Source organism: Symphalangus syndactylus, chromosome 3, assembly GCF_028878055.3.
Source record: "Symphalangus syndactylus isolate Jambi chromosome 3, NHGRI_mSymSyn1-v2.1_pri, whole genome shotgun sequence".
NCBI lineage: Eukaryota > Metazoa > Chordata > Mammalia > Primates > Hylobatidae > Symphalangus > Symphalangus syndactylus.
In genome coordinates this window covers 30,733,694-30,759,464 of record NC_072425.2, presented here as the reverse complement: position 1 = coordinate 30,759,464, position 25,771 = coordinate 30,733,694, and the positions used below count along the sequence as shown (strand labels likewise).

The window sequence follows — 25,771 nt, the reverse complement described above, 5'->3', positions numbered from 1 at the left end:
CAAAAAAAAAAGTACCTGACACATAAGAGGTGACCAAAATCTGTTTGTTGATTGAGAAGACAGCGGAGCTCTGCTCTTCCACCCTAACAGAAATGTACTTAGTCCACAGACCCTCACGAGCATCTTCCCTGGGCCAGGTCCCCTGAGATTGAAGAGGTAAATCAGAAAGCATCCCTGACTTTGAGGGACATAGAAGCTGATAGGGAGGGGAGCAGAATTCTCCTGTTTCAACATGTATAGACAAGTTGCCCAATGCTTTCTCGAAGGTTCCCTCTTTGATACCGATAGCAACCCCTGAGGATTGGGAAAATCGGAGAGGTAAAGGCCCAGGCTCACACAGTGGGAAATGACAAAGCTGGAATTTGAACTTAGGCCTGCATGACTCTACGCATACTGCCCCTGTGCTCTGGCAGAGTTGGAATCCAGGGCTTGGCTGTGGGGCTGTGAGGATGAGCTGGAAGCAGGTGGAAGGTTGATTTTTGAGTGTCGCAAATACTGGACTGATGACTCGGAACTTGACTTGGTAGTGGGGGGCAGTGGTAGTCTTGTACAGTTGAGCAGGGTTTGTGTGACCCAGGAGCGCTGGGTCGGTTCAGTTGAACTCCTTGGGACCCGTGGATTAGGTGGCCTTGCAGGCAAAATGCCCAAATGCAGAGGCCTGCTGGCATCTACCTTGAGCCAACCAGGTGGTGAGAACTCACGCCTCTGCTGCCATCCCAGTCTCCCTGGGGTGTCATTTTCACTCTTCATCCCTCAAGCGGAGAGATCGACGTTGTTACCTAGGCAAAGCAGCCCAGTTTGATTCAGGCCTGCTCTTGACACTGTTTTTCCCCACTGAAGTGTTTACATGACTAACCTAGGACAGATCCAAGTTGCCTGCAACAAACTATGGTTGTGGGAAAATATTTGTTTCCTAAAAATAGCACTGAAGTGCCAATCCCCCTAAACAGCTGCAATAGAATGAACTCACCAAACTAGAGAAGAATACGAGGGCGCTGAGTCAGCCAGGAGGCTTCCCCGGGGCTTGACTCAGCGGCGGGGAAGTGGGCCAAGGGGAATTTAGCAGGAGGGGCCCGGGCCAGGATTCTGCATTAGGAACTTGGTCTGCGACCTTTCACCCGCCCCCTGCCCTCTCTGGTTTTGCCCTTGGAGGATTTGGAAGGAATGTGTGTGCTAAGATTACTTTGAGCTCCAGCATTCCAGGGACCCTTTTTTAGTGATTGTTGAGTATCATGGCTGTGGAATGGGCAGGAACACATGGCAGAAATAGCCTTGGAACCAGAGTCCTGAGGTTGAACTTGAGTTTCTGGCTCAAGTAACCCATTCTCTGTGTGACTTTGGGCAAATCACTGCCCCTCTCTAAGCCTTGGTTTTCTCATCTATAAAGAATAAATAAAACTTAGGGTAGGAAAGCACTTTATAAAATGCACCAGAAATATAAAAGATTGTCTTTATAAATTTAGAGGAGAAAGTGACTAGAGGCTGGTGGTGGCTGGTGGTGATGGTGAGTGGATGGTGTGGGTGGGGGCAGCAGCAATGGTAGTGGTGGTAATGATGATAATGATGATGATGATGGTGGTAGTACTGATGATGGTGTTGGTGGTGGTGATGATGATGAAGATGATGGGGGTGTTGATGGTGGTAGTGGTAGTAGTGGTGACTGTGATGAGGTGGTGATGGTGGTGCTGGTGCTGGTGGGGTGATAGTGGGGGTGAGAGTGGAGTGGAGGTGAGGGTGATATGGTGGTGGTTGGTAGTGACAATGATGATGGCGGGGGAAGTGGTGGTGGTGGTGGTGATGGTGATGGGGTGGTGATGATAATGATGATGGGGCAGTGAAGATGGTGGTGGTGGTGATGGTGATGGGGGTGGGAGTGGAGTGGAGGTGAGGGTGATGATGGTGGTGGTGGTGATGGTGATAGTGGGGGTGGGAGTGGAGTGGAGGTGAGGGTGATGGTGGTGGTGGTTGGTGGTGATGATGATGGCAGGGATGGTGGTGTTGGTGGTGGTGATGGTGATGATAGTGGTGATGATGATGGGGCAGTGATGATGGTGGTGGTGGTGATGGTGATGGGGGTGGGAGTGGCGTGGAGGTGAGGGTGATGGTGGTGATGGTGGTGGTGGTGGTGGTGATGGTGATAGTGGGGGTGGGAGTGGAGTGGAGGTGAGGGTGATGGTGGTGGTGGTGGTGATGGTGATAGTGGGGGTGAGGGTGGAGGTGAGGGTGATGGTGGTGGTGGTTGGTAGTGGTAATGATGGCGGGGGTGGTGGTGGTGGTGATGATGGTGGTGATGATAATGATGATGATGGGGCAGTGATGGTGGTGGTGGTGGTGGTGGTGGTGGTGATAATGGTAGTGGTGGTACTAATGATAGTGATAGTGGTGATGATGATGGGTAGTAGTGATGGTGGTAATGATGGTGGGGGAGTGATGATGGTGGTCGTGGCAGTGGTGGAGGTGGGAGTGATAATGATGATGTGGTGGTATGGTGTGGGTAGTGGTGATGATGATGGTGATGATGATGGTAGTAGTGGTGTGGTGGTGGTAGCTGTGTTAATGTCAATATTTTGCCATCACTCCCATTTCTCATATGCCGGGATTGGAAAGAGAGTCACTTGGGCTAGACGAAGTGTGTGCCAAGTGATAAGGCAGTGAGGGGCCTTACTTGAGTCTCTTTGGCATCAGGATAAATACCTCCCACTCTGTGGCCTGGAAACAGTTGAGTATTTAAAAATAGAATTTTATGAGCCATCGGGGCCTTTCCAGAAATGCATCTATATGGATGGGGCCCAGCAGAAATCTTCATTCCAGGCCCACAGCCTCACCCACTGTATGTATGCTCTCGGCTGGAGAGGGCACGTCCCAGCAAGTGGCGCCCTGTCCCAGGGGAGACGCAGCCTCCCGTCTCCCTGCCCCTGTACCGGATGCTTCAGCACTGACTCATCTCGACTTCTGCAAGGGATCAGTCAGCCATTGCCGCCACCTCAGTGCACTGGAAAATGCCACCAATCACTGAGACATGGCTTCCCCGTTGCCTGACCAAGACCAGCCTGGAAGGAGAAGTGCCCCAGAAGTGGAGGAGCTGCATGTCACTTCTGACCTGGCTGGGAGGCCCACAGAGGGCTTCCTCTCACTGAGCTTCAGTTCCTTTAGCTCCAAAACAGGATAAATAATCCCTTCCTCCAAACACTGGTGAGAATTGAACAAACATTTATGTAGAATGAGAACACAGCACATGGCCCATGGTGAGGGTTGTAGGGATTGTTGGTGTTTTATCACCGGAGGAACTGGAGACTTTGAGATTGCCTAGTGCAGTCTGATAGAAATGAAATACAAGCCATATACAACCCACTCCTTTTACATTTTTCTAGTAGCCACCTTTAAAAAAAGCAAAAAGAAACAGGTAACTTTAATTTTAAGGGCCAGTGCGGTGGCTCATGCTGGTAGTCCCAGCACTTTAGGCAGCCGAGGTGGGAAGATTGTTTGAGCCTAAAAGTGCAAGACCAGCCTGGGCAACATAGTGAGAACTTGTCTCTATAAAAACTAAATTAAATTAAATTAAAAAGTTAGCTGGGCACGGTGGTGCATGCCTGTAGTCTCGGCTACTCAGGAGGCTGAGGTGGGAGGATCACTTGAGTCCCAGAGGTTGAGGCTGCAGTGAGCTGAGATCGAGCCACTGTGTTCCAGCCTGGGCAATGGAGAGAGACCTTGTCTCAAATTTTAAAGAGGAATTAATTTTAATAATATAGTTTATTTAGCCCAATATATCCAAATATTATCATTTCAAAATATAATCAATATAAAAATCATTAATAAGATATTTAGCACTGTTTTTGTAGTAAGTCTTTGAAATCTAGTGTATAGTATATATTCATAGCATATCTCAATTCAGATGTGAATTTTCATTGGAAATACCTGATCTGTGTTTAGATTTTCATTGTATATAAAATTTCATTGGAAATACTTGATCTGTGTTTAGATTTCATAAAATTTACAGTTGACAATGTAGGTTCATATACCCAAGTTACTCCAAACAAGTTTTGTAGCAACATAATTGGGTTTGTCAACTTTTAAGTTTTTTTTTTTCTTTTGAGACACAGTCTCACTCTGTCGCCCAGGCTGGAGTGCAGTGGTGCTCACTGCAATCTCCGCCTCCCGGGTTCAAGAAATTCTCATGACTCGGCACTCCCAGGTAGCTGGATTACAGGCGTGCACTACCACACCTGGCTAATTTTTGTATTTTTAGTAGAGACAGCGTTTCGCCATGTTGGCCAGGCTGGTCTTGACTCCTGGCCTAAAGTGATCCACCCACCTCAGCCTCCCAAAGTGCTGGGATTACAGGCGTGAGCCACCGTGCCCAGCCTTAAATTTAATTTTAAATTAATTAAAGTTAAATAATATTAAGAATTCAGTTCCTCAGTCATAGTAGCCACATTTCAAGTGTTCAGTAGCTGTATGTGGCTGGAGGCCACGGGGCTAGTCCCATACTAGAGGTGGGGAAACTAAGGTTCAGAGAAAGAGCAGGATTCGTCCAGGGGTACATGTGGACTCAGGCACCGGGTTGCAGGCAGTCTGTGCTGAGGTCCTTCCCGGGCCACTGTTCCTGCCTTTCTGAGGACCGCAGGGTGGTCTGACTGGTGCATCTCTTTGGGATAGCGTCATCTTTTCTGGCATCATAACTGATGCTGTGTTAGTCTTTAGAGCAGACATTTCTCCCTTGTGCTGAATCAAAGCCAGCCGCCCCATAATTTTCATGCGCTGGCCACCCTAGAGAACATGACTGGCCCTGCCCCCAGAACAGCTGCAGAAATCTGCAGACAGGAACCAAGTCCTCTGGGTTGGTCCAGATGTTTCCTTGTTCTTCTAGGACCTCCTCTTCCTGTTCCTCTTCTATCACAATTAGTCAGTGCCTCTTCTTAAAGTACAATACCTATTCCCAAATGGGACATCACCTCCTTCATTCTACATCTGGTGCCTCTGTTAATGCAACCAGAGGGATTACATCAAAGCAGCTCCTTAGTGCTTACCAAGAGCATAGACATTCTTTCTAGATCCTTTGAGGCTTGCAGTCAAGAAGTCTTTTCCAGGCCAGAAACGCTGCCTGCCCCACTCCCTCCATCCTGACCTAGCATGGCCCAGGATTGATTCTCTCTCTTCTCTTTCTGTCTGTGTCTGTCTCTTACTGTCACATTACACTTGCACACACTCACTCACCCTTGCTGTGCAGTTTCTCTGACAACTGTGGACACAAAGCTGGATTTGCCCTCCCAGGGCAGGGCAGGGCGGGGCAGGTCAGGCCGGAGCATCTCTTTGGGAAGCCCTGTGGGGCAGAGGCAGAGTGGTCTGTCTGAGGGAATGGCCTGGGGACTCCAAGGAAAGTGGGAGAAGGCAGCTGACCTTTCCAGCACAATTCCCTACTGTGAGAAGGCTCCTCCAGCCCAGTCCCTGAGAGAGGAGGGGCCTGTTCGAGGGACATGCCCACAGGAATTGCTCACAAGTGACGCACAACATCTCAGAGATAGGGAAGAACCTATAAATCCTCACCTGCCACCTCATGTCATCAGTGGGGACCATGAGCCAGGGGGTGGTAAGAGCCCTGGACATGGAGCCAGACACAGCTGGGATTGATTCAGGGCCTGCACGGCGCAGCTGGGACCCTGGGCAAAAGTCACTGTATCTTTGGGAACTTGGCTGCCTCAACTGGAAGCGGGTCTCATTGGGGCCTAATGTTCAAGGTCATTGGGAGGGTGGAACAGCACTTGGCGCTGGAGAGAGCTCAGTGCAGAGAGTTGCTCCCTGTAGGACACCTCTGGATGCCTAACAGTAACCATGACAACAGCAAAGCCAGCAATTGCAGAAGCCGCACCCGGCATCCACCCCTGCACCCAGGCCTCACTGTCAGCACGTTCTTACATTGCCAAGTCGAATCCCTAAGTTCTGTGACACTGTCCCCACTTCACAGCAGAGGATGCTGAGCCTGGGAAATTAGGTCAGGCTCAAGGTCACATGGGTACTGAGTGGCAGAATCAGTTTCGAACCGGGCTGTCTGCCTCCAGAGCCGATAGTCTGACCGCCTTGCAGATCTGCCTCAATTTCCTCTCTTCTCTTATCTTTCTCTTTCTCTTTCCCTCCTCTCTCTTCAGGGTCCTGAAGGAAAATCAGGGAAGCAAGGCGAAAAGGGCCGCACTGGAGCCAAGGTAGGTGCCCCCTTCTGCCTTGATGGGGCCCGCGTCCCTCCCCCACATCCCTTCCCCACATCCCTCCCCTCCCTGGCTCCTTGATCCTGCTGGGGACTGGTGACAGCTTGTCTTTCCTCCTGTTGCAGGGCGCCAAGGGCTACCAAGGACAGCTGGGTGAGATGGGCATCCCTGGAGACCCTGGACCCCCTGGCACTCCAGGCCCTAAAGGGTCCCGGGGCAGCCTGGGACCAACGGTGAGGACTCTCTGGCTGGGGTGGGGGAGTCAGATATGGAATAGAGGGAACCAAGGGCAGGAAAGGAGACACCAGGCTTCTCTGTGCTGGTATCACCCACCCCAGCTATTAGCTGAACACCTGGTGCTCATTGTCCCAGCCACCTCTCTGAATCATGAGCTTTGGTAACCTGCAGAAAGCTGCAGCCCCGCCTCTGGAACAGTATACACCACACAGAATATTTCCTGCAATTTGAAGGGGTGTGTGGGTCCCCTGAAGCCCTGTATGGACCCAAATTAATAAGCCTTATTATTAGCATCGGGGGAGAAAGGACCAGATTCTTAGAACTGTTTTTATCAAACAAGGAGATTTCCCACTGGAAATAGATTCAGGAGGAACGGAGCGATGCTGCTGCAGGTCCCTGGATGACTCTGAGGCTGTCCCAGAATTGCTGGGCTGCCCTGAAGGAAGGGGCCCAGAGGGCTTTGATACCTCCAGGAGATGAAGACCCCAGGGGAAAGCCAGGGAAGGAGGCTGAAGAGGGTGACACAGCAGCTCCGAGCTGGTTGTGTGTAAGGTTACGCAACCAGGCTGGTTTGTGGTATTTGCCAGTTTCTGCGGTGTAAATGCTCCCTCCATGGCTGGTTTCAAGCCACTGACATGACGTCACTGAATGCAGAGTGGGGAGGAGTTACCCAGCAGCCCTCCCTTAGGCAGTATTTCCACCAACACGCACAGATGCAATAGACCAAAATAACCTCATGAGTGTAGGTAAGAGGAAAATGTAGTAAAATGGCTAGGAGGAGATGAGTTTTGAATATCCTCTATCTTTGTTTTTAATAAAATTAATTTAACTGTAAGTCCATAAAATTGAATGGTTAATAACGATTCTGTTTCACTGGCTTGTAAAAGTCCTGAAAATTTAGCAGTCAGCTGTCTTGAACCCCTGGAGCCAGGAGAAGGAGGGCTGGGGCGAGGGTGGGGATCTCCAGGGAGAAGGGATAATGTCACTGGCTTTCCGCCTTGTTCACACACCTTGGTTATGGGCAGCATGGATGTGCCAGGCTGCTGGGCGGAGTGGGGCTGGAGCCTGCGGGGAGACTGCTGTGTCCCTGCGGTGAGAGCCACACTCCATACCAACGAGGGTCTCCTCCTCTTGTAGGGTGCTCCGGGACGCATGGGGGCCCAAGGAGAACCAGGACTGGCTGGTTATGATGTAAGCAGATATCACCTCACCCCACCCCCTGACTCTGTCCTGCAGTCCTGGACACACAGGCCCATGCCAGCCTCTGCCCCACCACCTCCCAGCTGAAGGCTGACCCCTGGGACACTGAAGATGTGGGGTCTCACCTGCTCCAGGGAGCCCTGGGCCCAGAACCGTGGTTGGGGTGGAGGGTCATGGATGGGACAGGTGTGGTTGGGGCCGCCAGAGCGAAATGTGCCGCCCCAAGCCTTCCTGGGTATTTCCTGCCCGGGGTGGGCGCTCCGTGTGCCTTGTCTGCTGTCTGGGGAAGGGACCATTTTTGCATCCAGGTTGGTACCTTCTTAGACATGGCTGAGCCAAACCCATGTTACACATCCAGAGAAACCAGGGCTCAGAGGGGTATGGTGCCTACTCAGAAGGGGAAACCGGGGCTCAGAGGGGTATGGTGCCTACTCAGAAGGGGAAACCAGGGCTCAGAGGGGTATGGTGCCTACTCAGAAGGGGAAACCGGGGCTCAGAGGGGTATGGTGCCTACTCAGAAGGGGAAACCGGGGCTCAGAGGGGTATGGTGCCTACTCAGAAGGGGAAACCAGGGCTCAGAGGGGTATGGTGCCTACTCAGAAGGGGAAACCAGGGCTCAGAGGGGTATGTTGCCTACTCAGAAGGGGAAACCGGGGCTCAGGAGGGTAAAGAGCATGCACAAGGCCTGACCACTTCAGTTTGGAGGTGGGATCCTAGCCCTGGTCCTCCTGGTTCTAGATCCAGTGTCTGGAAGAAATACAGTAGGGAGGAGAGGAGAGGGAGAGGAAAAGAGGCGAGACAAGACCTGGAGGGGTGTTGCGAGGAGCCCACAGTGGGTGTCCGCACCTGCAGGCCTAGCTGAAGCCTGGGAAGGTCTGTTGAGGCAAGCATTTTGCCCCTGTCGCTGGTCCTGGCTTGGAGGACAAAGCTGGTTCTCCCGAGATACCCTTCCAGGTCTGTTCCAGGGTGGGGCCCCCGACCATCCAAGCTGGAACACCCCTTTGGGGTGTGTCTGGGACCAGCATGGCACGTCTGGAAGGCCAGGGCCCAGACAGGCACAGACTTACTCAGAGCCACACAGCCAGCTGGGGCAGAGCTGGGACCCAGTTTTGCAGCCCAGTGTCCCCATCTTGGAGTCTACGTCCTTTGTCCTTCCTGAGTCCTCATTCTCACTTCCCTCCTTCTCGTTTGCCTGCAGGGACACAAAGGCATTGTGGGACCCCTCGGACCTCCTGGACCAAAAGGCGAAAAGGTGGGTGTTTGCTCTGGGGGAAGCAGCTGCACCCTCGTGTCTGAGGCTGAGGTCAGCTTTCAGGGCCAGCAGGAGAAAGCCCCTGGGGTACCCATGGCTGGAGAAGCCTGTGGGGGCTCACCCCCTGCAGCAGCCGAGGCTGGTGTCACTGCCACTGTGCCCAGCCTGCAGGAGCCATCAGATCCACGTTCAGCACTATGTGCTGGGTATCATCTTTGTACCCAGCGCTGGAACGAAAACACGCAATCCCTGCCCTTACGGGGCTTATAGTCAAGAAGCAGAAATGGACATCAATCTTGTAATGACTAAAACTGTGACTCCATCATCTGTGTGGACGTGGGAATTGAAGCCTTGCCCGTGAATAAGATCACCCAGCGAGAGTGGGGAGAGGATACTGAGCAGGAGAGGCTTAGGACAGAGAGTGAGGAACCCCAGTGGTTAGTGGTCAAGGAAGGAGCCACCAAGGCAGAGGGGAAGGCATGTTTATTCCCCATGCCTTGGCTCAAGATTCAGTAGAGGACAGGAATTGCTGGAAGGAGCCTCGCTGATCCCTGGACCCTTGCCCCCCCATGCCGGTGGGGATGTGGAGGGCCAGGAGCGTCAGAAGGTCCAAGGTGTTGGTGCGGTGTCACATCCAAGGCAATCCTGAGCTGGCCCCAGAACCCACGTGTCTAAGTCCTATCTTTGTCGCCTGAGTCCCTCCTGTCTTTCCTCCTCCTCCCCTCCCCTGCTGGCTCAGCTGGAATGCTTCGCTTGCCCCCTGCCTCCCCAGCACGCCTTTCTTTTGCTGAGTCAGCTCCCCACTAACTAAATCCTGCTGTTGGTGACTCACGCTGGCCCGGCGTGCTGCCCAGCCGACCCCTTCCTCCTGCTGGAGGACAGCTCAGCCATCGTAGAGGGCCACCCGCCCCAGCCGATTCCACAGGAAGCCACAGAAGGTGCCACTCAGTACCCCGGGTCCCTCCTGGGCCCTCGCAGCCTGCCAGGGCTGGCACAGAAGGGGTTAACACAGACTCTGAAACAAGGAGGCCCTGGTGTGCCCCAAGGCCTCTGCTCCGGAGCATCTGCAGGTCTAGAAGCAGTCTCTGTGGCTGCTGAGAACGGGACCCTAACACCAAATCTGCCCTAAGGCTGCAGGGGCCTTGCAGGGGTGTCCAGGATTCCCTGGGCCTTGAGTGCCTCATCAGGTGGTGGGGTCCTTGGGAATGAGAGGCCAAGGTGGGGGGCATCACATGTACATCAGCCAGATGCCTTTTCTCACTTAGAAGGCATTATTCGATTCGTTCATTCCTCCAGCTCTCCAACAGGTATTTATGGAGGATCTAGTGTGTTCCAGGCCCTGAGCTAGAGGATGGAAATGATGCCCTTAGAGGTCTCAAAAATAGGGTGAGTCTCATGAATGAACAGCCACCCCGCAAGCTGGACGCTGCTGGGGAGGAGAAACCAGGTTCCTGGGGTGACCCACTGAGCACATGCCCACGTGCAGAGTTCTTTCCCTGCCATTCCTCCTGTAATCCTCACCACAGCCCCAGTGCAGAGGTACCATTGTTCTACAAGACAGGCGGGGAAACTGAGTCCTCATGAGGCTCAGAGACTAGCCCAGGATCTGTAGTAAGAGGGTGGCAGGGCCAGGATTTAGACTCCATCTGTCTGATGCCAGACCCTGCTTCCCTAACCAAAAGCAGACCCAAGATAAGGAAGCCATATGCTGTTTAACTTGAACCGCCCACCCCCGCTCACCGTGGGGGTGAGCATACTACAAAGCTGGTGGCCAGAGAGAGGGGATGAGACTCTGGGACTTGGACGGGGCAGGGAAGTATCCTACCAGATTTCTGGTGCTAAAAAATGATACACCTAATGCTAAATGACGAGTTAATGGGTGCAGCACACCAATGTAGCACATGTATACGTACGTAACAAACCTGCACGTTGTGCACATGTACCCTAAAACTTAAAGTATAATAATAATAAAATTAAAAAAAATGCATCCCCAGACTACACTCACGTTGCGGGGGATCAGTATAGCTGGCTTTGGGCCCAGATTGCCCCCTGATTCCTGAGTGGCCTTGGCTAAGACCTTCCTCTCAGTTTCCCATCTTTAAGTGTGGACAATAGTCCCAGCGGCATAGGTTACTCTGCAGATCGGATGAAACAAACCTCACAGAGTGCCTGGCACATGGAACACACTAGGTAGACACAGGCAGGCCCCTTCCCCAAAGCCCTCAAGTCCAGCTGCCTCTATCCACAGTGGTACTTGAGCACTGGATCCAAGAACCATAGAGAGTGGGCAGGGTCAAGAAGGAATCCCCGCTCCCTGGGCCACCCCTCTGGGTATAGCTGGTTCTAGACCTCAGGCCAAGTTCCTGCCAGCCTTCAGCCTCCACCCACCAGAACCACGGAGGCCCCAGGCTGGTGGCTGATCACCACCAGCCTTTAGAACTGACTCCGACCAGGGATGTGTCCCAGCCCCAGGGACGCTTTGCCTCTGTCCAGCCTCTTCCAGCCCCCTTTCAATCCCTATGAACAAAGGGGCTCAGGGGTGCCTGGCTTGAGCCCTGTGCCCAGGGGAGTGACACCAGTTTTCTGGGGCTGGAGTCTTCTGAGCCCTGAGATTCTGCCATCTGCTGATCCGCTTACACCTTCCTCGTAGTTGAAAGGTGGCGTCTACACCTGTACTGTGGGTGGACCAGGGCCTGGGGTGGCCATGGCATGAGGACCTCACCTCTAAACTCTGTTCCGCCCCCCACCCCCATCTCTGGCCATGTCTATATGACACAGTCTCACTGCTGCTATTTTTACCGGCTATGGCAATTTTAACGCCATGTGCTGAGCTCCTGCCACGTGGGCAGCAGCCTGCTGAGTGCTTCCTGTGCCTTTCCTCACCGAGTCCTCTGAACAGCACCGGGAGGTGCTCCAGTCCCACTCTGCACATAGGAACCTGTCTTATGGACACAGCCCCCATGCTGACCGGCTGCCAAGTGCCACCTGGGGCTACCATGGAGGGTAGGAGGTTCATCCTAAAGCTGGTTCCTCCCAGCAAGGATCGGAGACAGGGACTCTCAGATTGAGGGTGAAGAACTCTGAGCAGGTCCCATCATCTCTCCGAGCCTCATCTGTGAATTGGGATAATAATCACATCTGCTTCACAGTGCTGTGCTGCGGATGTCATGAGTCTGTTTGTGTCTGGCCCAGAGCAGTGCCCATGCGTGCCAGCTGCTGGAGTTGGTGTTACTCCTTGTCGGGCGTCGCACATCATTCCACGGAGTCCTCACCACTCCTTGATGGGCATCACACGCTGTCCCCTTCACCCCACCCCACTCCGCTCTGTTCTCCTATTCCCCAGCTGAGGAGAGAGCTCAAAGACAGGCAGGGAAGTGTTGCAGGGCCACATGGCTGGTCCTTTGCAAGCCGGGATGTGAACCCAGCTGTCTGAGCACCCTGACTTCCTGCAGGATTCTACAGCTCAAGGGCGTCGGGAGGGCACAAAGCACTGTTCTATGTTCTACAATCCTCGTTCCACACCAGCCTGAGTCTGGCTCAGACACACCTACCCTTCCCTCTCTAGTTTGTGTCCCCATCTGTAACCCTAAGCAGGCTAGACTTCATCTCTGACGAAGCGCTTTCTGTCTGGAATTCCCCACATTCCCCAGGAGCAGGCGGTTTGCCCTAAAGCTGGTTCTGTGTCCACAGGGGGAGCAGGGCGAGGACGGCAAGGCCGAGGGGCCCCCTGGGCCACCTGGAGATCGGGTAAGCCCCCTCCCTGCCCTGGACCATGTGGAGTCCTAGGTGGAATCTGAGCCTCCCGCTGCATGGTGAGGGCTGGGCCGATCAGGGGCCAGGTCCCTGAGAGCTCCGCAGAGGTCATGGCCAACAGGGCCCAGGGCTGGGATCCTTGGCACCTGGTGGCCCAAATTTTGCTGTTGTCTGTCATTCAGGGCCCTGTGGGTGATCGAGGAGACCGTGGGGAACCGGGGGACCCTGGGTACCCTGTAAGTATCAGAGCTCCTACCTGCTGGCAGGATCAGGCATGTCAGGGAGAGGGGGAATGACACATGTCTAGAAAGAACAACTTCCCAGGCTTCTGTGCTGCCTCCCAGCCCTCTGCAGGATGGGCCCCCCTCACCTGTCTCTCTTTGGCTTCCAGGGACAGGAGGGTGTGCAAGGCCTCCGTGGAAAGCCAGGCCAGCAGGGCCAACCCGTGAGTGGTGCTTCGTGTCCCATCCCTGCCTCCCACCCTGAGTGGGGTGGAGCAGTGGGAATTAAAGAACTGGGCCCTTTAAAGCTTAAAGGGACCCTCCCTGTAGGAGGGTCTGGGGCAGCCATTTCTGTTTCTCTTGCCCTGACCCTGGGGATGCCCCCAGAACCTGCACCCCCAAACCCCTCCCCACCCCTCCCCCTCCAGGCGGAGACTGGCCACCCTCCCCGGGAGAGAATCCTGGGGCTGCCTTGCGTCATCTCACCTTGGTTTGCAGGGGCATCCGGGACCCCGGGGGCGGCCGGGACCCAAAGGATCGAAGGGCGCAGAGGTAAGACGGCCGGAGATTCAGCAGGGAGACTGAGTCCCAGGAAGGGGGAAGCCTGACCCACAGTCACACAGCAAATCAAACGCAGGCTGCAGAGGCTGCGAGGCAGGGTGGGGAGGGGCGGCCCACCAGGAGCCCGGCAGGCTGCTTCTGGCCATGACCCCATCTCCCTTCAAATAGCCTGAGTGAGGAGGGACAATCAGCCCCCTTTCACTGGGGCTCCAAGAGGGGAGCCAACTGCTTGAGGCCAACCAGAGTGACTTAAACCCAGGGCACACCACACTGTAGAGAGAAAACTGGGAGAAGTCAATTGAGGGGGTCTGGAGGAAGAGGAGGCAGAGCCAGGGTGCTTGAGCAGGAGCCACTTCCTGCCTCTGCCCCAGGGCCCCTGCCTTCCCCCAGCCCCCAGGCTGGGCCAGTGCTCTCTTAATGCTCTTTCCCTCCCCCGGGTGCACCCCCGTCACCTGCCTGCCTCAGTGATACCTAGTCTCTAAAAGATCCGGTGGAACTGTGGCCTCTGGCTCCTCCCAGCAAATTGTCAATGCCAGTGAGGGGACACCAGGGCCCAGAGCAGGCTCAGTGACAGCCCCGGGAGGTTCCAAGGGCAGCTCTGGCCCCAGACTTCCAGGCCAGAGTGCTTGGGCACATCTGTGGTATCAGATGTTCACCCAGGGGCCCACAATCCTCTCAGTCCCTCCTTCCAGAGCCCCTGGGGTCCCACACCTCCACCAGGCAGCCACCATCATGTGGCCCTTGATTTTTCAGGGACCAAAGGGAAAGCAAGGCAAGGCGGGGGCCCCAGGCCGGAGGGGGGTCCAGGTGAGTGACTACAGCTGCTGTTTCCAGCCAGCCTCCCTACCCGCTCCCCACACCTGCCCTCCCCCCACTCCCCACACCAAATGCCCTCACCAGCTTTTTATGTACCCCCCAGGGCCTGCAGGGGCTGCCAGGGCCCCGGGGCGTGGTGGGGAGACAGGGCCTCGAGGGCATCCCTGGACCAGATGGGCTTCCTGGCAGGGACGGGCAAGCGGGACAGCAGGTGAGCAGGGATTGGCGTTAACAGATGGTGGCTCCATTTGGGACCAGGTGTGGGGGAACTTCCCCAGGCCGTGGGCCAGAGAAGCCCATTTGGAAACTTGGATGCGCAGAACCAACACATCCAGAAGTTTCCCTGGGGTGGGCAACCATCTCATCCCCTGGCACCTGGGAGTGTGGACCTTCTGACTGTCTCTCCTGGATGCCAGCACCCAGAAAGACCTTCCTTTCCTCCCCTGCCTGGTGGATAGGGTTCCTATCCCGCCCCTTCCTCACTCAGAATCCCGCCCTTCCCCACTCACAATCCTCAGCTCCTCCTGTCCTCCTGGTCCAGCCACATCACACACAGGCCATCTGACCTCCATCCTGGAGTATGACCCCTTCCTCCAGCTACACCCAGCGTTCACCCAGGCATTGAGCCATCTGCTTCCTTGGCTATTTCGTGAAACACAAGAGACCTTCCTCTGCCTGCTTTCTTAACAGGGGGAGCAGGGAGACGATGGGGACCCTGGCCCCATGGGCCCTGCTGGGAAGAGAGGAAATCCAGGTGTGGCTGGCTTACCTGGAGCACAGGGACCCCCAGGATTCAAGGTCAGATACCTCTTAATGCACTTACCCACCCTCTGCCCTTTCTGCCTTGATGCAGACTCTAGTGGTTCCGACCCTTTGGGCACCCATGTCCCAGGGCCTGTGTGAAAATGGAGTCCACATTGTTGACCTTTCTCGGTCAACAATGCTCGGGGGTCCTGCCCCAAGCTTGAACCAGAATGATAGTTCATCTGGGGAGCTATAAATACCGCCCCTATCAGGCCCTTGAAACCTTCAACTGGTTTTTGAGTTGTCCATGGGCGCCCTCTCGTGGACATTTATGGAACAACAGATGTTGCTTGCAGCCGGGATCCCTAAAGCATCCTTAGAAAGCTTCCCAGTGCAGCGTGGGAGGAGGGGGCCGCCATGAATCCGTCAGAGCCAAGAGCTGGATACTGAAGGGGAGATGTAGATGAGTGACTCAGATGTGGTTCTTGCCCTCCCTGAGCTCGAGGTTTAATTGGGGAAAGGTTGGAACCCTCTGAGACACAGGAGGCAGAGGGAGCGATGGCCTTGACCCACGGAAGATTTGAATGAGAATAGAAGGGGAAAAGGTGGCCACGCAGTGGCTCACACCTGTAATCCCAGCATTTTGGAGGCTGAGGCGGGCGGCTCACTTGAGGTCAGGAGTTTGAGACCAGCCCGGCCAACATGGGGAAACCCCGTCTCTACTAAAAATACAAAAATCAGCCGGGCATGGTGGCAGGCACCTGTAGTCCCAGCCACTGGGGAGGCCGAGGCAGCAGAATTGCTTGAACTGGGGAGGCGGAGGTTGCAGTGAGTTGAGATTGCACCACTGCACTCCAGCCTGGGTGGCAGAGCGAGACTCTGTCTAAAAAAATAAAAATAAATAAATAAATGGTGAGGAGGCATTCTAGGGGTGTGAGCTGAGGTTTGGAAGAGGGAACTGCATGCTGTTGGGGAAAAGCAATAAGGAGGAGAGGAACTGCGGGAGAGGAGAGGGGAAGGCAGGGCCCGGAATGTGAGAGGAAGGACAGAGACCTTCCTCTTTGGGAGGTGAAAGTCTTGTCACCCCTACCCCACCAGGCCTCCATTTGTTGCCCCAGCATTCTGCAATCTCGGGTACCCTGTGGAATCACTGTTCTGGCTCTCCTAGGTCCCCTCCGCCTCCTCCTGCCTGAGAACCCCTTCCCACTTTGACTGGTAATTTTTTGTGTGTTTCTTTAAGGGTGAGAGTGGGTTACCCGGACAGCTGGGTCCCCCTGGCAAGCGAGGAACAGAGGGCAGAACGGGGCTCCCTGGAAACCAGGGGGAGCCTGGGTCCAAAGGCCAGCCGGTGAGTGAGCCCCAAAGAATACACATGCCCACACACTCACACATGCACACACTCACATACACCTACAGGTACAAACACATGCACACTCATACACACACACAAACACACTGACCCAGAAGCCACCTCCTTGCTCTGTGACAAGGGATAAAATCTGGGTACCAGATACCATTCTGCCACCCCTCAACCAGGTGGTGGGGGAGGCTGAGGAAAGAGACCTGAGTGGTCCCTTCAGAATGAGGAGAGGGTGATCACAACCAGAAGGTGGGCGCTCCTGACTCCCAGTCCAGTGCTCATTCTGTGCCTCACTGCCTTCATCCCCCTGTCCCAGAGGCTACATTCAACTCACCCCTGCCTGGAAAAAGAAGGAAGAATGAACAGCGAATAAACAGGGCAAATAGAAAACACACAACAAACTGTTTCAATACCCCAATTAAAGCTGAGATTGTCAGAGTGGATGAAAAAGCAAGATCCAACTACCTCTACTGCTACAAGAAATCCACTTCAAATATAAAGATATAAGTAGGTTAAAGATAGATATAGAAAAAGACATACTGTGCTAACATTCATCCCAAACAGCTGGAGTAGCTATTTTAATATCAGATGAAATGGATTTCAGAGCAAAGACTACTAACAGTTATAAAGAAGTTCTTTTCATAATGACAAAGAAGCCAACTTACCAAAATAGCATAAGAATCATAAATGTTTATGCACCTAATAATAGATCTTCAAAATAATCAGGCAAAGACTGATAAAGCTACAAGGAGAAATAGACAAATTCACAATTATACTCAAGGATTTCAATATATTTCTCTCCTAATGGGTAGAACAGAAGCAAACAGAAGATCAGTAAGGATGTCTTGAACTGCATTATCAACCAATGTGACCTAATTGACATTTATAGAACACCACATCCAATATCGGCAAGATACACATTCGTTTTAAGTTCATTCAGAACATTTACCAAGACAGACGCTATTTTGAACCTTAAAATCAATAAATAAATTAAATTATAAATCAATAACAGGGAGATCTGAAAGATCTCCAAACATCTGGAAACTAAGTAACAAATGTCTAAATGACCCATGGGTCAAAGAAGAGATCAAAAGAGATGTTAGTATTTTGAATTGAATGAAAGTAAAAAACAGCATATAAAAATTGGTGAAATGCTGTTGATATATAGGGAGATCTTTATAGTAATAACTTCTGTGTTAGAAAAGAAGAAAGGTCTCAAATAAATGGTCTCGGATTCCATCTTAAGAAACTGGGGGTTGGGGCTGGAGAAGGCAAATTTAAAACAAAGTAAGCAGAGGGAAGGAAATAACGAAGATCAAAAATAAACCAAAAAAAAAAAAGGAAAATCAAAAGTTAGTTTTTTGAGATCTGTAAAACTGATAAACCTCTTGCCAGACTAATCTGGAAACAACAACAGCAACAACAACAAAAAAAGAGAGAATACAGAAGTTACTGGTATCAGGGATAGGGGAGCAATGTCACTACAGATATGACAGAAATTAAAAGGATAATAAGGGAATATTATAAATGGTTTTATGACAATAAATTTAAAGACTTAGATGAAATGGACAAATTCCTCGAAAGACAAAACTACCAAAGGTCATCAAGAGACTGATAACCTAAATAGCCTTATATCTATTAAAGAAATTGAATCTGTGGTTAGAGCTTCCCACAAAGAAAACTCTGGGCCCAGATGGCTTCACTGGTAAATGCTACTAAACATTTACAAAAGAAATAATAATGGCTGGGCACGGTGGCTCACGCCTGTAATCCCAGCACTTTGGGAGGTCGAGGTGGGTGGATCACGAGGTCAAGAGTTTGAGACCAGTCTGGCCAAAATGGTGAAACCCCATCTCTACTAACGATACCAAAAAAAAAAGCCAGGCGTGGTGGTGCACACCTGTAATCCCCGCCATTCAGGAGGCTGAGGCAGGAGAATCGCTTGAACCCGGGAGGTGGAGGTTGCAGTGAGCCAAGATCACGCCATTGCACTCCAGCCTGGGCGACAGGGAGAGACTCTGTCTCAAAAAAAAAAAAAAAAAAAAAAAAGAATACCAATTCTACATAACTTTTCCAGAACATTGAAGAGGAGAAGAATAATTCCCAACTCTTTCGTTGAGGCTGATACTACCCTGATGTCAAAGCCACACAAAGATATTACAAGAAAAGGAAACAATAGACCAATATGCTTCATAAATATAGCTACCACAGTTCTCAATAAAATTTTAGTTAGAGGAACCTAAGAATATATAATAAGGATAATACAGCAAGACCAAGTGGAGTTTATCTTAGGAGCACAAGGATGGTATAACATTTGAAAATAAATCAGTATAATTCACTATATTAACAGACTCAAAAAAGAAAACCCATTTGATCATCTCAGTAGTTGCAGGAAAAGCATTTGACAAAAATCTAACTCCACTTCTGATAAACTCTCAACAAACTAGGTATAGAAGTTCCTCAACTTGATAAAGGACATCCATGAAAAACCTAGTCAACATCATACTTAGCAGTGATTGACTGAATGCTTTTTTCCAAGGAGCAGAGGAGAAACAAATCAAGGATATCTGTTCTCACCACTTCTATTTAACATTGTACTGGCAATTCTAGCCAGTGCAATAAGGCAAGAAAAACAAATAGGAGGCATTCATATCAAAAAGGAAGAATTAAAACTTTTCATTTGTAGAGGAAATAATGTCTATGTAGAAGATCCATTGGCATCCACAAGAAAGCTACTAGAATAAGTGAGTTTAACAAGGTCACAGGACACCATATCAATATGCACAAATGAATCGTGATTGTATATACTAGGCAATATGTATAAATGAATTGCATTTCTATACACTAATCAATGAGCACAAATGAATTGCATTTCTATACACTAATCAATGTGCACAAATGAATTGCATTCCTATACACTAGCAACAAACAATTAGAAATGGAAATCTAAAAAGCAATACTATTTATAATAGCATAAAAACATGAAATACTTAGGTACATCTGACAGGTGTGCAACATATGTACACTGAGAACTGTAGAACACTGTTAAGAGAAATTGAGGAAGACTTAAATAAATGGAGATATATACTGTGTGCATATTTCAAAAGACTCAATATTACGATGTCAAATTTCTTCAGATTGATGTATCGATTCAACACAATTCCAATCTAAAGCTTATCGGGTTTTCATGTAGAAAATGACAAGCTGGTCCTCATATACATATGAAATATAAAGGACTTAGAATAACTGAAACAACATTGAAAGAGAAGAGCAAAGTTGGCGGACTAATGGCACTTGATTTCAAGACTTATTACAACTCTGCAGTCGTCACAAAACTGTGGTATTGCCATAAATAACTAACAGATCAAAGGAACAGAATGAAAGGTCCAGACATATACCATACATATACGGACAACTGGTTTTTTTTTTTTTTTTTTTTTTTTTGAGATGGAGTTTCACTCTTGTTGTCCAGGCTGTAGTGCAGTGGTGCAATCTCAGCTCACCGCAACCTCCGCCTCCAGGATTGAAGTGATTCTCCTGCTTCAGCCTCCCCAGTAGCTGGGATGCGCCACCATGCCCGGCTAATTTTGTATTTTTAGTAGAGACGGGGTTTCTCTATGTTGGTCAGGCTGGTCTGGAATTCCCAACCTCAGGTGATCCACCACCTCAGCCTCCCAAAGTGCTGGGATTACAGGCATCAGCCACCACACCCGGCCTGGACAACTGATTTTTAGCAAAAGTGCAAAGACGATTCAGCAAATACAAAATAGTCTTTCCTAACAAATGGTGCCAGACAAGTGATGCCTCATAACATGTACAAAAATTAGCTCAACCTGGATCATACACCTAAATGTAAAACCGAAAATTAAAACACTTCTAGAACATAGAAGGACATCTTCAAGAACTTGGATAAAACAAAGATTTCTTAGATATGATGCCAAAAGCATGACCCATAAAAGAAAATGTGATAAATCTGACTTCATCAACATTTAAAACTTTTGCTCTTCAAAGGACACTATTAAGAGAATGAAAAGACAAGCCACATACTGGGAGAAAATATTTCTAAATCATGTATCTGATTAAGGATTTGTATCCAGAACCTATAAAGAACTCTCAAAACTTAATAATAAAAATAAGCAGCCCAATTTTTTTAAATGGGCAGAAGATTTGAATAGACACTTCAAAGAAAGTATACTGATAGCAAATAAGCACTTGAGAAGATTAATATCATTAGTCATTAGACAAATGCTTATTCAAACCACAGTAAGATGCTACAGCACACCTGTTAGAATAGTGAAGAGTTTTAAAAGACTAACCATACCAACTGTTGGCAAAGACATGGAGCAACTGAAACTTTCAAACTCTGATAATGGGAATTTAAAGTGGTACAATCACTATGGAATCAGTTGGGCAGCTTCTTTGAAAGTTAAACATATGCCTACTGTATAATCCAATCATGCCACTCATAGATATTTACCCTACATAAATAAGGATATTCAGCCACACAAAGACTATACTTGAAGGTGCTTAGCAGCTTTATTTATAGTAGCCCCAAATTGGAAAAAAACTTCAAATGTGTATCAGCCGGTGAATAGATAAAGTGTAGTATATTTTACAATGAAATACAATTCATCAGTAAATGGATTGCACTATTAATAGATGCAATAACATAGATGATTCTCAAAATAATTAGGCTGAGTGAAAGAACTCAGATAAAAAATAGTATAGACTGTGTGGTTTCATTTATATAAAATTATAGAAAATGCAAACTAATCTGCATTGAAAGAATATAGATCAGTGATTCCTGGAGATGGGAGGGTAGGCAGGAAAGAAAGATTACAAAAGGGTGTGAGGAAACTTTTTGGGGCTATGGGATGTCATTGTCTTGGTTGTTGTAACAATTACAAGGGTGTATACAGATATGTCAAAACAAATCAGATTATGCAATTTAAATAGTACAGTTATTATCCTCAGTTTTACTTTAGTAAGACTGTTTTTAAAATTACCTCTTCTTTGCACCTGATGGGTGTATAGGAGACAGCCATCAGAGTGCAAAAATGAACAGTTAGGACATCTCGCAACTGGTTCTGTGAAGCCAGTATTATCCTGATACCCCAGCCAGAAAAAGATGTCACAAGAAAGAAATCGACAGACAAATATGCCTTATGAATACAGATACAAAAATCTTTAATAAAATATTAGAAAACCAAATTCAGCAATATGCCTAAAGGATTCTACACCATGACAAAGTGAGATTTATCCTAGAAATGCAAAGCTGGTCCAACTGTTGGAAATCAATCAATGTAATACACGATATTAATAAAATAAAGGACAAACATTATACAGTCATCTCAATAGACGCAGAAAAAGCATTTGACAAAATCCAACACCCTTTCATGATAAAAACACAGCAGACTAGGAACAGAAGGGAACATCCTCAACCTGATAGAGAGTATCTGTGAAAATCCCACAGGTATCATCATATTTAATGGTAGAGGACTGAACACTTCCTCCAAGATGAGGAACAAGCCAAGGATGTCCACTATTACCACTTCTATTCAATATTGTACTGAACAAAATTAGTAGAACTAATAAACCAAAGTTGCAGGATATAAGATTAATACACAAAAAATACCGTTTCTATATATAACATACAAACATCAATTATATTTCTATACACTAGCAATGAACAATTCAAAAATGAAATTAATAAAACATTTCCATTTTATAATAGCATCAAAGAGAATAAAATAGGAAGAAATCTAACAAAAGAAGTGCAAGAAGCTGGGCATGGTGGCATGTGCCTATAGTCCCAGCTACTCAGGAGGCTGAAATGGGAGAATCTCTTGAGCCCAGGAGTTCAAGTCCAGCCTGGGCAACATCTCAAGATCCCATCTTAAAAAAAAAAGTGCAAGACATGTTCACTGCAAAATTCAAAATGTTGAAATAAAAGAAAACCTAAATAAATGGAAAGACATCCCATATTCGTAGGTCAGAAGACTTAGTATGGTTAAGATGGCTGTATTTAACCATAAACAGAGCTACAGATTAAATACAATCCCTACCAAAATCCAAGCTGACATTTTAACAAAATCTGACAAATTGATCCTAATATTCATATGGAAATGCAAGTGGCCCAGAATAGCCAAAATTTTGATCTTTAAAGAAGATCAAAGTTGGACAACTCACGCTTCCCAATTTCAAAACTTATTACAAAAGTATAGTAATCAAGACAGAAATAAAACCTTACATTTATGTCTGTCGTTTTTAACTAGAGTGCTAGGGCAATTGAATGGGAAAAGAATTTTTTTTCAATAAATAGTGCTGAGACAATCACACAATCACATATCGCATACCAAAGAAGTAAGTTGGACCTCTGCTTCACACCACAGGCAAAAATTAGCTAAAAATGAATTATAGACCAATGTAAAGGCTAAAACTGTACAACTATTAGAAAACATAAAAACACACTTTTATAACCTTGTATTAGGTAATAGTTTCTTAGATATGACACCAACAAAAGCAAAGTACATAGATTGGACTTCATCAAAATCAAACACTTTTGTGCTTCAAAAGGCACCATCAAGAAAGTGAAAAAACTCACAGTAGGGGAGAAGGTATTTACAAATCATATCTCTGATAAGGAACATGTATCTCTAATATATAAAGAACCCTTACAACTCAAGAATAAAAAGACAATCCAAATTTAAAATGGACAAAGTATTCAAGTAGACATTTTTTCCAAAGGAGATACACAAATATCCAATAAGCATTGATAAGACAAATCAAAACCACCAAGAGAACCACCAAGAGAACCACCAATAGCTCAACAAAGCTATTATCTTTTAAAAATGAACAGGTAGAATTTAGATTAAATGGGACCCTCCCGAAGCCTGACCCCTCAGCCTACCTCCATCAGCACTGGGTCTTGACCTGCCTGGTCTCATTGCATCCTTCCAGCCCCTTGGGAGGGAGATGACGTATTATCCTATTTTACAGATGAGGAAACTGAGGCTCAGTAAAGGGAGGTGACTTGCTCCTGGTCTTATAAGGCTAGGAGATTCTAATACATGGCTTTCTGCTCATGAGCTTGAAGGCCAAGCCCCAAGAATATGCAATCATGGCAGGCTCTTCTGTCCCCAGGGGCCCCCAGCCCTGCCTTCTTGGCTCAGGACCCAGCATCCCCCCTTGCCGATTGCTCTCTTAACCCTTTCCAAGATTGGGAGCAGAGGTCAGGAGAGGAGGCCAAAGGTTCCTGGAATCGTTCACACTGGGTTTGAATCTAGTGCAGTCCACAACATGGTGTCTGTGTGACTTTCAGCAAGTTCCTGCCCTCTCTGAGCCTGTTTCCTCATCTGTGAACAGGGGATATGATGTGTCCCTGGGTTGATGTGGGAGCATGGAAGTGTGGCAGTACAGGCAAAACATCCGGCACCTAACAGGCCCTCAGCGAACTGGGTTATTTTTAGGGGATCCTTCCTTAACAGAGCTTTTCAGAGCTGTGGGAGGAGGCTGCAGGCCCTTCTATTCTGTCCCTTGAAGACCTGGGACAGGAGCCCCTGAGTGTGGCAGCACCTCCTCTGTGGAATCCCTGAGCCGGGCTCCGCTTTCTCATCTGACGGAGAGCACAGGCTCCCCTTGGAGCCCAGGCGGACTGGCATCTAGTTTGTGAGCTGTTCACACTCACTTGATCGCCTTACAGAGGAGTCACCGATATCCCTGGAGAGGCTGGGAAGGAAAAGGCAGGCCCTGAGGTCCTGGGTGGCTGGTGGGACATGCTGGCCATGACCTCACTCCATCACTTCCTGTTCTCCTCGCAGGGCGACTCTGGTGAGATGGGCTTCCCAGGAATGGCAGGTCTCTTCGGACCCAAGGTACAGACTCCCACTGCTCGCTGTTCCTGTGGGGTCCCATCCGTTCACCCTATTCATTCATTTATTCATTCAACAAATATTTATGGAGCACTGAAAACATTGGCTGGAAAACAGCCAGAATCAGGCATGAACACCCTCATCCCCCAGTACTCCAGCAGATCTAGGTTCCAAGCCCAGCTACACAATTACCTGCTCTGTGCCTTGCAAAGTCACTTAGTCTCTCTAAGCCTTGGTTTCCTCATCTGTAAAATGGGAGCAGTGACAGTAGATGACTGTTGCAAAAATAAAGACCAGAGGCATATGCCACACAGCACTGAGCCAACACACTGCTAGTACCTGCTGAATAATTGTAGGTGTTTCCTACTCCTTCTGGGGCCTCTCAGGTAAGACCTCTCTTGACAGGAAGGGCAAAGGTTGACAGACCCCAGAGGTGAGGGAGCTGTGGGGGCCCTTTACCCAGTGGCTGCCAAGTACAGACAGCCCTTTCTCTGCCTCCCACAGGGCCCGCCTGGAGACATCGGTTTCAAAGGCATCCAGGGCCCTCGGGGGCCACCTGGCTTGATGGTGAGTTCCCTCCCTGCTGTCGGAGCAGAGATGATTGTCCTAGGCCCAAGGTTGGCTGGCTATCAGCTGGCTGGACACCTGCCTTCATCCTCCTCTTGCTCCTTGACTCATGAGCCCTTTCTGCCCACAGGCCTGGTTCCCACCTTCACTCCTGCCATTCCTGCCAGCTCAGCCCCCATCCTTCCCTCCTTCCACTCCTGCCCCCCTCGCCCCACTCTTGAAGCCCACCCCTAGGCACACAGGAGGGGCTCAGCAGATGCATGGCCTGGGCCTGCTTCAGATGGTCTCCCTTCCACTCCCTTGCGACGCTCGGGCTGCCCTCCACCCCCCTCCCCGTGTCTGTTCCCCAGGCCCTAGAACAAGGACACATGAGCCTTTCTTTCTCCTTTAGGGAAAGGAAGGCATCGTCGGGCCCCTCGGAATCCTGGGACCTTCGGGACTCCCGGTATGTGCGGGGATTGGACAGGAAGACTGCTGGGTCCCCTTGCCTTCCTGGCTCCAGGTTGTCTCTGTGACTCAGTGCCAGTCTGAGCCTCAGTTTCCCCATCTGGAAATGAGGCTTCCCCTCTGGGCCCTGTCTCACTGGGCCATGGTTTGTTGCAGGGTCCGAAGGGTGACAAAGGCAGCCGTGGGGACTGGGTAAGTGGATGGGCTGGGGCTGAGGGACGCAGTGCTGCAGGGGCGGGGGAGGGGTGGGCTCCTGGGATGGGGCCATGGCTCAGCCAGGTTCCCTAACTCTCTCCCCTGCTTCTGTCTCCCTCCAGGGATTGCAAGGTCCGAGGGTGAGTGGGCTGGGCATGAGGGCTGTGAGGCGGGGCGGGGCCTGGGGCGGGCACCCTGCGTTCTCCTCCCGGTGGTACATTCTCTCCCTCCGGACCTCCGTCATCCCGTCTGTGCCAGAGGAACCATTGTCCCTGGGTCCCAGGTCTGCTTGAGGAGGGACTGGGATGGGGAGAGATGAAGACCCTGTGGACCAGGGCTCACTCTTC

At 49.8% G+C, this 25,771-nt stretch overlaps 1 protein-coding gene and 1 long non-coding RNA gene across 9 annotated transcripts in view; one reads left to right on the top strand and one right to left on the bottom strand.

Annotated features, from left to right (window-relative positions):
- Nucleotides 1-25,771, top strand: part of COL27A1 (collagen type XXVII alpha 1 chain) — a 158,221-nt gene that overhangs the window by 121,624 nt on the left and 10,826 nt on the right. For 7 of the 8 annotated variants that reach the window (XM_055271342.2, XM_063636822.1, XM_063636824.1 and 4 more), the window contains 17 exons: nucleotides 6,144-6,197; nucleotides 6,326-6,433; nucleotides 7,575-7,628; nucleotides 8,836-8,889; nucleotides 12,580-12,636; nucleotides 12,825-12,878; nucleotides 13,034-13,087; nucleotides 13,362-13,415; nucleotides 14,178-14,231; nucleotides 14,344-14,451; nucleotides 14,931-15,038; nucleotides 16,225-16,332; nucleotides 24,165-24,218; nucleotides 24,720-24,782; nucleotides 25,174-25,227; nucleotides 25,386-25,421; nucleotides 25,547-25,564. In XM_055271342.2, coding sequence (XP_055127317.1) covers nucleotides 6,144-6,197; nucleotides 6,326-6,433; nucleotides 7,575-7,628; nucleotides 8,836-8,889; nucleotides 12,580-12,636; nucleotides 12,825-12,878; nucleotides 13,034-13,087; nucleotides 13,362-13,415; nucleotides 14,178-14,231; nucleotides 14,344-14,451; nucleotides 14,931-15,038; nucleotides 16,225-16,332; nucleotides 24,165-24,218; nucleotides 24,720-24,782; nucleotides 25,174-25,227; nucleotides 25,386-25,421; nucleotides 25,547-25,564 — 1,092 coding nt within the window. The remainder of the gene's footprint in view (nucleotides 1-6,143; nucleotides 6,198-6,325; nucleotides 6,434-7,574; nucleotides 7,629-8,835; nucleotides 8,890-12,579; nucleotides 12,637-12,824; nucleotides 12,879-13,033; nucleotides 13,088-13,361; nucleotides 13,416-14,177; nucleotides 14,232-14,343; nucleotides 14,452-14,930; nucleotides 15,039-16,224; nucleotides 16,333-24,164; nucleotides 24,219-24,719; nucleotides 24,783-25,173; nucleotides 25,228-25,385; nucleotides 25,422-25,546; nucleotides 25,565-25,771) is intronic. The other variant, XM_063636823.1, reaches the window with a different exon arrangement.
- LOC129478987 (uncharacterized) lies at nucleotides 22,815-25,150 on the bottom strand. Its single transcript, XR_008656532.2, has 2 exons — nucleotides 24,032-25,150; nucleotides 22,815-23,332 (listed from the first exon to the last, which is right to left on the bottom strand). It is a non-coding gene; the product is annotated as an uncharacterized lncRNA (long non-coding RNA).